Source organism: Siniperca chuatsi, linkage group LG4, assembly GCF_020085105.1.
Source record: "Siniperca chuatsi isolate FFG_IHB_CAS linkage group LG4, ASM2008510v1, whole genome shotgun sequence".
Classification (NCBI taxonomy): domain Eukaryota; kingdom Metazoa; phylum Chordata; class Actinopteri; order Centrarchiformes; family Sinipercidae; genus Siniperca; species Siniperca chuatsi.
The window spans coordinates 32795984-32807501 of record NC_058045.1 but is presented as its reverse complement, the minus strand read 5'-3'; the positions used below and the strand labels follow the sequence as shown (position 1 = coordinate 32807501).

General features: G+C 41.0%; 1 protein-coding gene across 1 annotated transcript; it reads right to left on the bottom strand.

Annotated features, from left to right (window-relative positions):
* Positions 1 to 2318: 2318 nt before the first annotated feature.
* On the bottom strand, positions 2319 to 9611 carry sycp3 (synaptonemal complex protein 3). Its single transcript, XM_044192294.1, has 8 exons — positions 8929 to 9611; positions 8743 to 8827; positions 7996 to 8030; positions 7567 to 7684; positions 6791 to 6890; positions 4337 to 4435; positions 3946 to 4050; positions 2319 to 2599 (listed from the first exon to the last, which is right to left on the bottom strand). The coding sequence occupies exons 1-8, from the start codon at positions 9053 to 9055 to the stop codon at positions 2546 to 2548; spliced, it is 723 nt and encodes a 240-aa protein (XP_044048229.1). The 5' UTR covers positions 9056 to 9611; the 3' UTR covers positions 2319 to 2545.
* Positions 9612 to 11518: the final 1907 nt, after the last annotated feature.

The following is an 11518-nucleotide window of genomic DNA, read 5'->3' as shown; positions in this document are numbered from 1 at the left end:
AAAGTTGAATCTAAAAGAATAAATAAAGGACGTGGAGCTTTCTGTCATGCTGGTTTTGCATATTAACCATACCACTACCTTTGTATAATCTACATATATACCGCACATATTGTTTTTAATATTTGTAGTTATGTTGTGTGTGTTGGAGAAATAAATGTAGCTTGAACCTGGACTGGATTAACCTGTTACTGAGGGCCTTCTGAGCTACACCCGACTCTCCGAACCAACCAGGGTCTCTGTGGAACACTTCCTGCCCAGGTTTGCTGTCCGGTACGTCGGCTAGTTTGTGATCATTTGGTTAAACACAAATCTGTTTAAGGAAAACTGAAATATTATAAAGATATTAAATTAAATATTGCACTATTACTTATTACTTATATTATTACCGTACATACTTATCAACCTCTAAACCCACTTTGTACTTGTACACTTACTTTATACTTGGTACTTACAGTTTTTTACAATCGCTGTGACAGTTTTTTCGATACATTTAACAAGTTTCCTAAACTCTTAACACGTTAGCACAACATCCGTCTTTGTAGGCTAAACACTTAACACACGTCTTGTTGCTTTGATACAAAATGCACACAGTTAACACCGATTTAAAACGCTTGAACTTCTTTTACACACGAGCTCGACCAAAACAACTTTACACTTTACAGTCAGATTTACAAACGCTTTCACGCTGCGTGTCAGAACAGAGAACATCGTGTTCTGAACGTAACTTACACAGGCTAAAGTCAAAGCGAACAGCTGCAAACACGAATATATTCCCTGTGTTTTATCCCACTGCTAATGAGAAACAGCTGATTGCAGTTATGCAAATATATAAATCTCAGCTGATTCCCATCAGGAACCACACTCAGGTGTTTCAGTCACATGATCACATGTTCTGAAAGAACTCTTTGGGCTGATCTTCTGTGGAAAAGGAACAATATGCATGCATTTACTAAACCCAACGAAACTACGATGTAGAGGCTTCAAAAGAAACTACGATGCAGAACTCAATCTGTGATCAATCCAGTATCCTGTCTGCTGTATCAGGGCAGACCTGACTCACAGAAGACTGCAGTTTCTGTCGTTTCAGCTGCTGAAAGTGTTTCTCTGTCACTGTGTTATGATTGACTAAATGTTCCTGTTGGAAGAGAACATGTGTTAGTGTTTTGAATAATTATTTGATTTTAAAACATGTCTGCAGTGTTTTGTTAGACGCAGTGTATAATGTGTTAGTTTATTATTGTATTTTGAAAATCAGTTTTGGGGGTTTAGTTTACAACGTGTGATTCTGAGCATGAAATTAACCATTTTGCCAGTTGTGTGTTTTAGGCGTGTTGGTGCATTAAGAGTTTAGGAAACTTGTTAAATGTATCGAAAAAACTGTCAAAGCGATTGTAAAAAACTGTAATGTATCTGACCTGTATTATAGTGTGTTATAGTTTTTGCTCAGTGCTTCTCTTCCTGTGTGCGCTGTGAGTTTCCCCTCGGGGATCAATAAAGTATTTCTGATTCCTGAAAACTAGATTTTAACACACCTTAAGGTGTATCACCAAACTATCTTGTAATGAATCAAATTTAAATGTACATAAATAAAATTAATTGCCACACAAACAACCAGGGGCCCCCAAGGGTCTGGGGCCAGTTGCCCACTCCGTCTGGTTGGAGATGCAACCTTGGTCATAACTTTAACATTCGACATATATTAAATAATAATCAAAATATTTTGCATTATTTAGTGTAAAACCTTGACAGTCCCTCTAGTTTCGGTGGTTGTAAACAGACGGTCACATGGTGTTGTCCTTCAGCGGTTCTTAAAATACAACTTCAGGAGTTGACTGTGGCCCCCGGCTGCCAGCAAAGGGCCCTGAGGTACGAGTGGGTTATTTATTCTATTATCATTTCTTTATACAGACATCCTCTCATGGTCTCAGTGTTTAATTATGACTACTGAATAAAAATACATCTGCATCCTTAAAAAAGGTATTAAAATGCAGAAAATCATTCTATTTCCCGGCCCGAAGGAGTGGGACTGTCCCAACACGCTTAATGTTTATCATTATTATTATTAAACTGAACACCAGAGCGGGCCGAGCATGTTTCTGATTCTCCCACAGAGGGCCGAGATGATTTCCGGATTTTAGATTTTGCAGAGCTCGTCGGCTCTTTTGTCTAAAGTTGTAACCAGCTGATTGATGCAGAGCGGCTGTAACAGAGACGGCTTTGTCTCCAAACGTGCCCTAACACCCGGCAGGCGGACAGACACGAGAAACAGTCGCAGCAAGCTGCTCTGTCTCGCTGCAGAACGAACTACAACAACCGAGTTAAACGATTCATCAGTGTTTTTATTAAACAAGTACAAACCGTTACTGTAACAGAGCAGAGAACACAGTCGCCACGCCAACGTAACTCTGTAAATACGGTTTACAGAAGGTACAGTACGTAACCGTGACAACGCTACAGAACACAACTACAGTAACCATGGTAACGACACCAACCTAGAACGCACCCTTAAAGTAGGAACTGGCTCCGTCGCCGTGGTAACAGCAGGCTAGAACAACATGGACTGCAGCGATTTGCGGACTGTGGCCATCTCCTGCTGTTGCTGTGGAAACAAATATCGACAGCATGAATGTGATGATTAGCCTGATCAGACACTGGCAGTAATCAATACAAACACACATTATTATTAGTAATCAAACCAATAACTAACCGCAGTCAACGTCAGACAACCGTATCATACCTTAGCAGTTCCCTAGAGTTTCTGTGGTGGTGACTAAACGTTTAAAAACACAGGCTCCATACAGTGTTAGCAGTTAAACTGAAGCTCCCGGGGAAAACATTACACCAGACTCCCTTTAAGAAATGTGACATATTAATGATTCCTTACGTGTCCGCAAAAACACATAACTCTAGAAACACGAGATAAAAGGCGTCATATGTCGACAGTCTTTTTGTCAATTTGGCATCAGTATAATCCATAAAGATAAACTCTATTTCCGTACTTTCATACTTTCCACACTTCACTTTTTGGATTTCGTCGCCTCAACTCGCTACCAGCCTCCATTGTTTAGCTGCGCTATTTTAGTGGGAGAATGTTTCCCGTTTGGTGCTGGAGAGATACAGTGTATTTTATATATTATATATATATATATATATATATATATAAGAAAAAGGTTTATTGACAGCGACGTTTCTTTTGTTTATTTCTGTGATTTCAACACGAATTTGTTGTTCACGATGTAGCATCATCATCATGAGTTTACTGCGTCCTTTGTAACGTGTCTGAGACGCGGACCTGGGCAACTTCGTGCAATATTTAGTTTTCCCATGTTAGTCTGTGCAATATCTTAATAATCTCAATAAGCTACACTTAACTCGACAGTACATGCACCACTACTTATTACTGATTTTATTACATTGTATTATTATACTGTATTATCATCATCAACCGGTAAACCCACCTGGTACTTTATTTATTTTCTGACCTGTTTTTATAGTGTATTATATTTTTTGCTAGTACTTTCTCCTGTGTGCACTGACTGACAGTGAGCTGCTGTAACAAAGAGTTTCCCTTCAGGGATCAATAAAGTATTTCTGATTCTGATTCACCGGTCTTGTGTTATTGTTGTATGTGAGAGACCGCTAGCGGCAGAAATTACATACTGCGTGTTTAATTAGTTGTAATTTTCTGTCAATACATTTACTCTGCTCGACTGAGTTTGGGATGTGCTGATAAGAGAAATACTGGCCCAATAACAGCTGACAAATATTTTATGCAGAAATCTCTGGAAAACAGCGTTCTTTTAAAAATATTCTTCTACACAGAGAACTTATTTCAAATTAAATCTCTGAGAACAGCCCTTTGTTCATTTAGTCTTGTTTGCCACACACCAGTTGTTGTCAGCATTTAACAGATATGTCGACCGTGAGTCCACTATCTGCACTCACCGTGTCCATGAGGATCTTCTTCTGCAGGGTGGCCATCTCCTTCCTCAGCTCCTGCTGCGCTCCCTGCAGGAAAGCCTCGTGGCTGTTCTCCATGTCCTCCATGTTCTGGAGGAAATACAGAAAGAGCTTCAGTTTGACTTCTTCATTTAAAAACTCAGGTGAGTTGTAGACAAATACATCCGACTCAAGTGTCCTTCCTGCAGTTCTGCATTCTGTTTCTAATGACTGAATGTCCTTTAACTTTACACCGTCCCAGCTAACAAACACGACCGAGACGTTATCCGATGGACCTCCGCTTCCTTCTGCAGGTGTCGGGAGAACAACAGGAGGCAGAACGTGACACGATGCATGAAAACAGTCCACATCCTCACACAGGTTTCAAAGGCCCCACCTTTACAAACTGCTCGTACAGCTCTCGGACAGTCTTCAGCTTCTGGTTCTGCACCACGCGGGCCTGCTGCAGGATCTTCTGCTGCTGTCTGAACAGATTCTACAGCCAGAAGAAACAGAGTCAGTGAACCCTGGAGAGCACTGAGCGTATTCTAGTTACAAGTTTTATGGTATTTACACGTATTTAATGCACCACGTCTTCAAAGTGACAAATTATGAATCACGTTTTAATCAATTACAGCACTATGAAATAGCAATATTCAGTTTTGACGTCTCATGAATGTTGACTCTCCTGCTGTAAACGCATAGAAGCAAACTGCTGACTCTTGTGTTGATCCTGACCAGGACTTCCTCACACAGCAGGGCTAAAATAATATCACGATATTTCTGTGATAATGATATTCTTGATTGTTGCATTGCCCCCTTTTGTTGTTAGTCTTCTCGCACGTCTTACATATTACCGTGGTTTGTTGTACATCTGATCTTTTGTAACCAAACCACTTCCACTACTGAAGTCGCTCCTCCACCGGGGAGCCGGGAGTTACTTTCGGGCAGGGGTCTCCTGTCTGTTCCCGAGTCCAGGATGGAAACTAAGGGGGGCAGAGCTTTGGCCATCAGGGCCCCGAGGATCTGGAACAACCTGCCCGAAGACATCAGGCTGTCTGAGTCAGAGTCTTCGTTTAAGTCTCGTCTCAAAACACATTTTTATCTGAAAGCAGATCCTGATTTTACCTGAACTGCTTATTTTATTGTTTATCTTATTGCTTCTGTGTATTTTATGTATTTTATTTCTTTATATTTCATCATTCACTGTGGTATCTTATTTCTCTTGTTGTGAAGAACTTTGTACTCTGTTTTGATAAGTTCTCTATAAATAAAGTTTTATTATTTATTATTATTACTTTCAGCCCGGCTCGTTGTTGCTCTGCGTAACGGTGTGATGTCATTACGTCAACTAGTCGAAACATCATCATTATGTAAATACATATAATATGTAAACGCAAATAATCATCTAATGTACGAAACTGTGCCGAGGTAGTTACTCTCCCTTTTCAGGCAGTGTCCGATCACCAAACGCTTTGAACTGTTCAAACTGCACGATGCTGCCACAGACTACCGGCTGAGATTTACTGCTGTTCCTCTGCAAATGTTTTTACTCCTTCAAAATTCTTCATTGTGTCCTTTATATATTTATTCACAATGTGATGATGTGAACAAAAAGTGGATAAAACATACCGATTTCATATTGTGAAGGGCAAGAGGCAGCGACATTCCTCACGACTGATTCTAACAAATCGAAGTGGCAGGGTACATACTGAGGCTTCAAAGCAGGATGCCAAAAACGGTTTGGTGAATTTAACGCTGCGTGGAAAAGGAGACAAACCGCCCTGACACAGTTCAGTGAACTTTAGGAGACTATAAAAGTGAGACGGTGTCGTCCCTCATTCGTCCAGGACTGTTAATAACTCATCGTAGAAAAGCTTTCAGTCGTAGTCGTCTGGACGCTGTTTTCAGAATCAAGGCGTTTCGGCTCCCATCCGGAAGTCATTCTCAATTGTGAAAATGGTCTGAGAACTCAGAAATTTAAGCTACTCTGTTGCTTAAGCCCCGCCCTCAGGGAGGAGTCTACCTGAGTATCTGTTAATAGCTAGTTTCACCTGAAACTGACCTTCTTTTTTCACAATTGAGAATGACTTCCGGATGGGAGCCGAAACGTCTTGATTCTGAAAACAGCGTCCAGACGACTACGACTGAAACCTTTTCTACGGTTACTATAAAAGTGTTCATTTCTGCCCCGTCTGGATCACAGCGCAGGTTGTGCGAGTCTGAAGCAGTCGTTTGTGGCAGCGTTGTGCAGGTCGCACAAATGGCTTCAGTTTGAAGCACCTCTTGCAGTACAAGTGCTCTACTACAGCCCTTGGTCCTGGGACGATCTGCAGGCCAAGCTCAATCTCCCACCCTTTTAAACTTAGAATTAGGGATGTGGTCACTGCTAGCTGCAGGTGGTTCAGTTCATTACCTAACAAACACACGACTCAACATCACTGCCTTGTTAATTATATTAATATTAATGTAGTGTATTGTCGTCGTGCCTATTGTTGCTGTTGTGATCGGAAGTTGTTCTTCCTGTTATGTGTTGGATGCTGCTGTCTCGGCTAGGAGGTTTAATCTCAATGTGACTTCCTAATTAAATAAAGGTTATATATTAAGTCAGCGGTGCAACCCGAGAAAACGGCAGCAGCTTTAACGACCGATGAAGATAATTAAGTGTATATATGGCCGGGCGTATTTACAACTCAAGGATCAACCATCACTTTAAAACAATCCACCCTTGTTGGTGATGAACCCTGCGTCACAAGATGAGCTCTAAGCCTGGATAGGATCCTTCACTAGAGGTCACAGAGCATCAAACCTGCGGCCCAATCTAACCAGTCGAACAAGGAAGTGAACCAACGTTGAGCTTCTCCTCCTGCTCCTCAGCTCGCTGGGCTTCAGCCTCCCACTGCTGCAGCGCCGAGGACACCTGCTGCGAGTACTGCTGACTCAACTTCTGCCTGCAAACACACACACACTTCAAACTCAGCCATTTTAGGTTGTGTTGAACAGCTGATGGCCATTTGGATGATTTATTTAATATTTTCATCTGAGAAATGATCCGAATGGTGATGTAAATAATCTAGAGATGCACCGACTGTGAAATTCTGGGCCGATACCGATGTGTATTTTGTTTTTGTTGTTGTTTATTCCCCCTTTTGTGCCGTGGAAACAAAGAAATCTTCATTATAAAAGAATAACTGAACTGTTTTAAAGTCATTCAGCCCTTCAGCACAAACTCTGAATAAGCATAAATTCAATCAGATTTATTAAACAACCTTTAATATAACCTTTCACATGAAAAAGATTCTTTTTTTAGCTGCTAATCAACAAATACAAATAACCAACACAAAATGTTGGTTATTTATTAAAAAATTGATGCGACACAACACAAACATCGGCCAATATATCTGAGCATCCCTAAAATAATCAGTAATTTATTTATTACATTTCTATCATTTAAGTTCATAATGTCGTAACTTCTATCATTTCTTACTTTCCAGTTAATTTTCCACCTAATATACTGTGGCATTTTAACTGTCGGCCGTGTTGTCCTCTTATGTTTGAACCTGCGGCAGTGACGTCATTTCCTACAGATATCAGTGGTTTCATCAGGTGTTGTGGAGAAGCTCACACCTCTGGCCGTGATAGTTGTTCCACAGCTGCTCCAGTTTGTGCTGGCTTCCCTTCATGTAGTTCTTTGTCAGACACTCCAGGCGTTTCTTCTTGGCCTGCATCACCTTGCTGATATCAGCTGGAAGCAAACAACACTGCATGTTTCTGTCACACTAAGGAAAAGCTCTTTCAATACTGGTGTCAATACAGTACGTGCGTTTGGATGCTGATGCTTTGCTGAGTATAAACACATTTGTTCTAGTGTTTTTACCAACCTGCACAGGTGTATTGGTGTTTTCTTAACAAGGACTACAGTATAAAATTCACTCAGTAAATACCTGATCAATGAGTAAGTAAACAAGACTATAAATCTGTCCAAAAGTTCAGCTTCAAGCTTTACTTACTGACCTAACGCTACAGTCGGGCACACACCTGAACACACCTGCTTACCTCCGAATTTCTCCAGCATGGACTGTACCTCATTCCTGAAAGTGTGGAAAGAGAAACACGTTTTTCATATGTAACTACTTTAGCTACTGCAGGGCTCCAGACTAACTTTTTAATTTAGGTGCATCCAACAATACATTTTCAGGCAGTTATACACATTGGTAATTTCTTAACACGTGTAAATGATTTTAAACAGGAATAAAAGGTGCAGATAAATGTTTTTAATGGACGTGAATTTAGTAAAAGAAAGCTCTTCTTTGGCTATATTATGAGCAGTGTTAGATTTATTATCATTTCCGACTCCTCAGTGCGTCAGGCTGCTCTGCCGGCCGCGCACCTGTCGGCACCTGTCGGCACCTGCCGCTCACCTGTCGGCACAGGGCGTGTTTACTGGACACATTGTCCTTTTTTAACGTCTCAGTTCAGAACATCGATGCTCCGACAGCAAAAAGCGCTGCTCCCAGTATTTATATCCGCGGGGTCTGCGGATAATCCGCGGGTCAGGTGGGTGAAGTAAGGTGAAGCCTCTCCCCATTAACAGAGATGCTGCGCGCATTTATGCACGAGCCACAGCGTCATAACTTCATTGATTATTTAAATCCCACCTGACAGGAAATATTTTTTTAGTCAGTCCTGCTAAATGTCGGGCAGATGTTTGGTCTGGAGGCCTGTAGTGCACAGGATCAGCACACATTCAGTGCATTAGCTGGCTAAATAAAGCTGCAGAGAAACAGTATTGATATGGAGTACCCGACACCGACTGCACAGGTCGCCTCCTCTTCAAAGTCCGCTGCGGGTCTCTTCTTGGCCAACTTGTCCACTATCGGAGTTTCATCTTGTGACAGCAACAGTCATCAAAATTCAAAGTTAATGTCCTTTTTAATAGCTAAACAGGTGTCAAAAGCTAACACCAGCTAAAGCTAAAGTTACACCTACGGTCTCTAGCGTCGTCCTCTGAACCGCTCAGCTCCTTCTTCTCATCCTCTTGAGTAAAATCAAACACTTTTTTATCTGATTTTTCTTCTGGGTGTTTTTTCTTCATCTGTCTTCTGGCTGTTGCCATTCTTCCAACCAACACAACCTGGACTCTGCTAATGGCGCCTAATGTTACCCAGCTAACTGCTAATGTTAGCTTAGCGTTAGCTGCTAATGGATCTAGCTATAAAGCTACGACTGGCAACAAATTGTCATTAACAGACGGACACAACTTAATTTTAGTCAATTCTTTAAATCAAACGGACCCTATTCTGGCTTTGAGACACTTGTTACTTTCTGAATGAGGCTAGACTCAGCTGGTTAAACACAAACTGACGCAGCAATGCTAACCCAACAATGCTAACCCAGCTAGCGCCGCCGACTTTCTGCTGGATTCCCGCCATAACCAGAGCGCGAGGCGGCGGTTCAAAGGGCGGCGTTGGTATCAGTACTAATACAACACTGTACTGCAGTAACGGGTACTAATACAACACTACTGCAGTACGGGTACTAATACAACACTGTACTGCAGTACGGGTACTAATACAACACTGTACTGCAGTAAAAGTACTAATACAACACTGTACTGCAGTACGGGTACTAATACAACACTACTGCAGTACGGGTACTAATACAACACTGTACTGCAGTACGGGTACTAATACAACACTGTACTGCAGTAAAAGTACTAATACAACACTGTACTGCAGTACGGGTACTAATACAACACTGTACTGCAGTACGGGTACTAATACAACACTGTACTGCAGTACGGGTACTAATACAACACTGTACTGCAGTAAAAGTACTAATACAACACTGTACTGCAGTACGGGTACTAATACAACACAGTACTGCAGTAAAAGTACTAATACAACACTGTACTGCAGTACGGGTACTAATACAACACTGTACTGCAGTACGGGTACTAATACAACACTGTACTGCAGTAAAAGTACTAAAACAACACTGTACTGCAGTACAGGTACTAATACAACACTGTACTGCAGTAAAGGTACTAATACAACACTGTACTGCAGTAAAAGTACTAATACAACACTGTACTGCAGTAAAGGTACTAATACAACACTGTACTGCAGTAAAGGTACTAATACAACACTGTACTGCAGTAAAGGTACTAATACAACACTGTACTGCAGTAAAGGTACTAATACAACACTGTACTGCAGTAAAGGTACTAATACAACACTGTACTGCAGTAAAGGTACTAATACAACACTGTACTGCAGTAAAGGTACTAATACAACACTGTACTGCAGTGAAAGTACTAATACAACACTGTACTGCAGTAAAGGTACTAATACAACACTGTACTGCAGTGAAAGTACTAATACAACACTGTACTGCAGTAAAGGTACTAATACAACACTGTACTGCAGTAAAAGTACTAATACAACACTGTACTGCAGTAAAGGTACTAATACAACACAGTACTGCAGTAAAGGTACTAATACAACACAGTACTGCAGTAAAAGTACTAATACAACACTGTACTGCAGTAAAAGTACTAATACAACACTGTACTGCAGTAAAAGTACTAATACAACACTGTACTGCAGTGAAAGTACTAATACAACACTGTACTGCAGTAAAGGTACTAATACAACACTGTACTGCAGTAAAAGTACTAATACAACACTGTACTGCAGTGAAAGTACTAATACAACACTGTACTGCAGTAAAGGTACTAATACAACACTGTACTGCAGTAAAAGTACTAATACAACACTGTACTGCAGTAAAAGTACTAATACAACACTGTACTGCAGTACGGGTACTAATACAACACTGTACTGCAGTAAAAGTACTAATACAACACTGTACTGCAGTGAAAGTACTAATACAACACTGTACTGCAGTAAAGGTACTAATACAACACAGTACTGCAGTAAAGGTACTAATACAACACTGTACTGCAGTAAAGGTACTAATACAACACTGTACTGCAGTGAAAGTACTAATACAACACTGTACTGCAGTGAAAGTACTAATACAACACTGTACTGCAGTAAAGGTACTAATACAACACAGTACTGCAGTAAAGGTACTAATACAACACTGTACTGCAGTAAAGGTACTAATACAACACTGTACTGCAGTAAAAGTACTAATACAACACTGTACTGCAGTGAAAGTACTAATACAACACTGTACTGCAGTAAAGGTACTAATACAACACAGTACTGCAGTAAAGGTACTAATACAACACTGTACTGCAGTGAAAGTGTGAGAGTGTGATCAGGAAAAAGCCCTTAAAGCATTAAAGCAGTGCAGCGTCCCTGTGGCTGCTGTGCTGTTATATATTCTATCATCAGGTTATTATTCCTCGTGCATTAATGTAAAGCAGGATGTTGCTGCTGCAGCTGGTGGAGCTGGAGCTCATGTTGAACCGGTTTGTGTCGGACTGCAGCTGATGATGCTTTTCATTCTGGATCCATCTGCTGATTCTTTTCTCCGTCGATCCATCGATCGATCGGTTTGGAAAACTGGTGAAAACGGTGAGAAACGCCGTCACGACGACCCAGAGCCC

Coding starts and splice junctions, on each gene's coding strand:
- sycp3 (XM_044192294.1), bottom strand. CDS start 9,055: ATGGCAACAGCCAGAAGACAGATGAAGAAAAAACACCCAGAAGAAAAA. Junction 6,891..7,566: donor AACAACTATCACGGCCAGAG/GTGTGAGCTTCT, acceptor GTGTGTTTGCAG/GCAGAAGTTGAGTCAGCAGT. Junction 2,600..3,945: donor AGAAGATCCTCATGGACACG/GTGAGTGCAGAT, acceptor TTGTTTCCACAG/CAACAGCAGGAGATGGCCAC.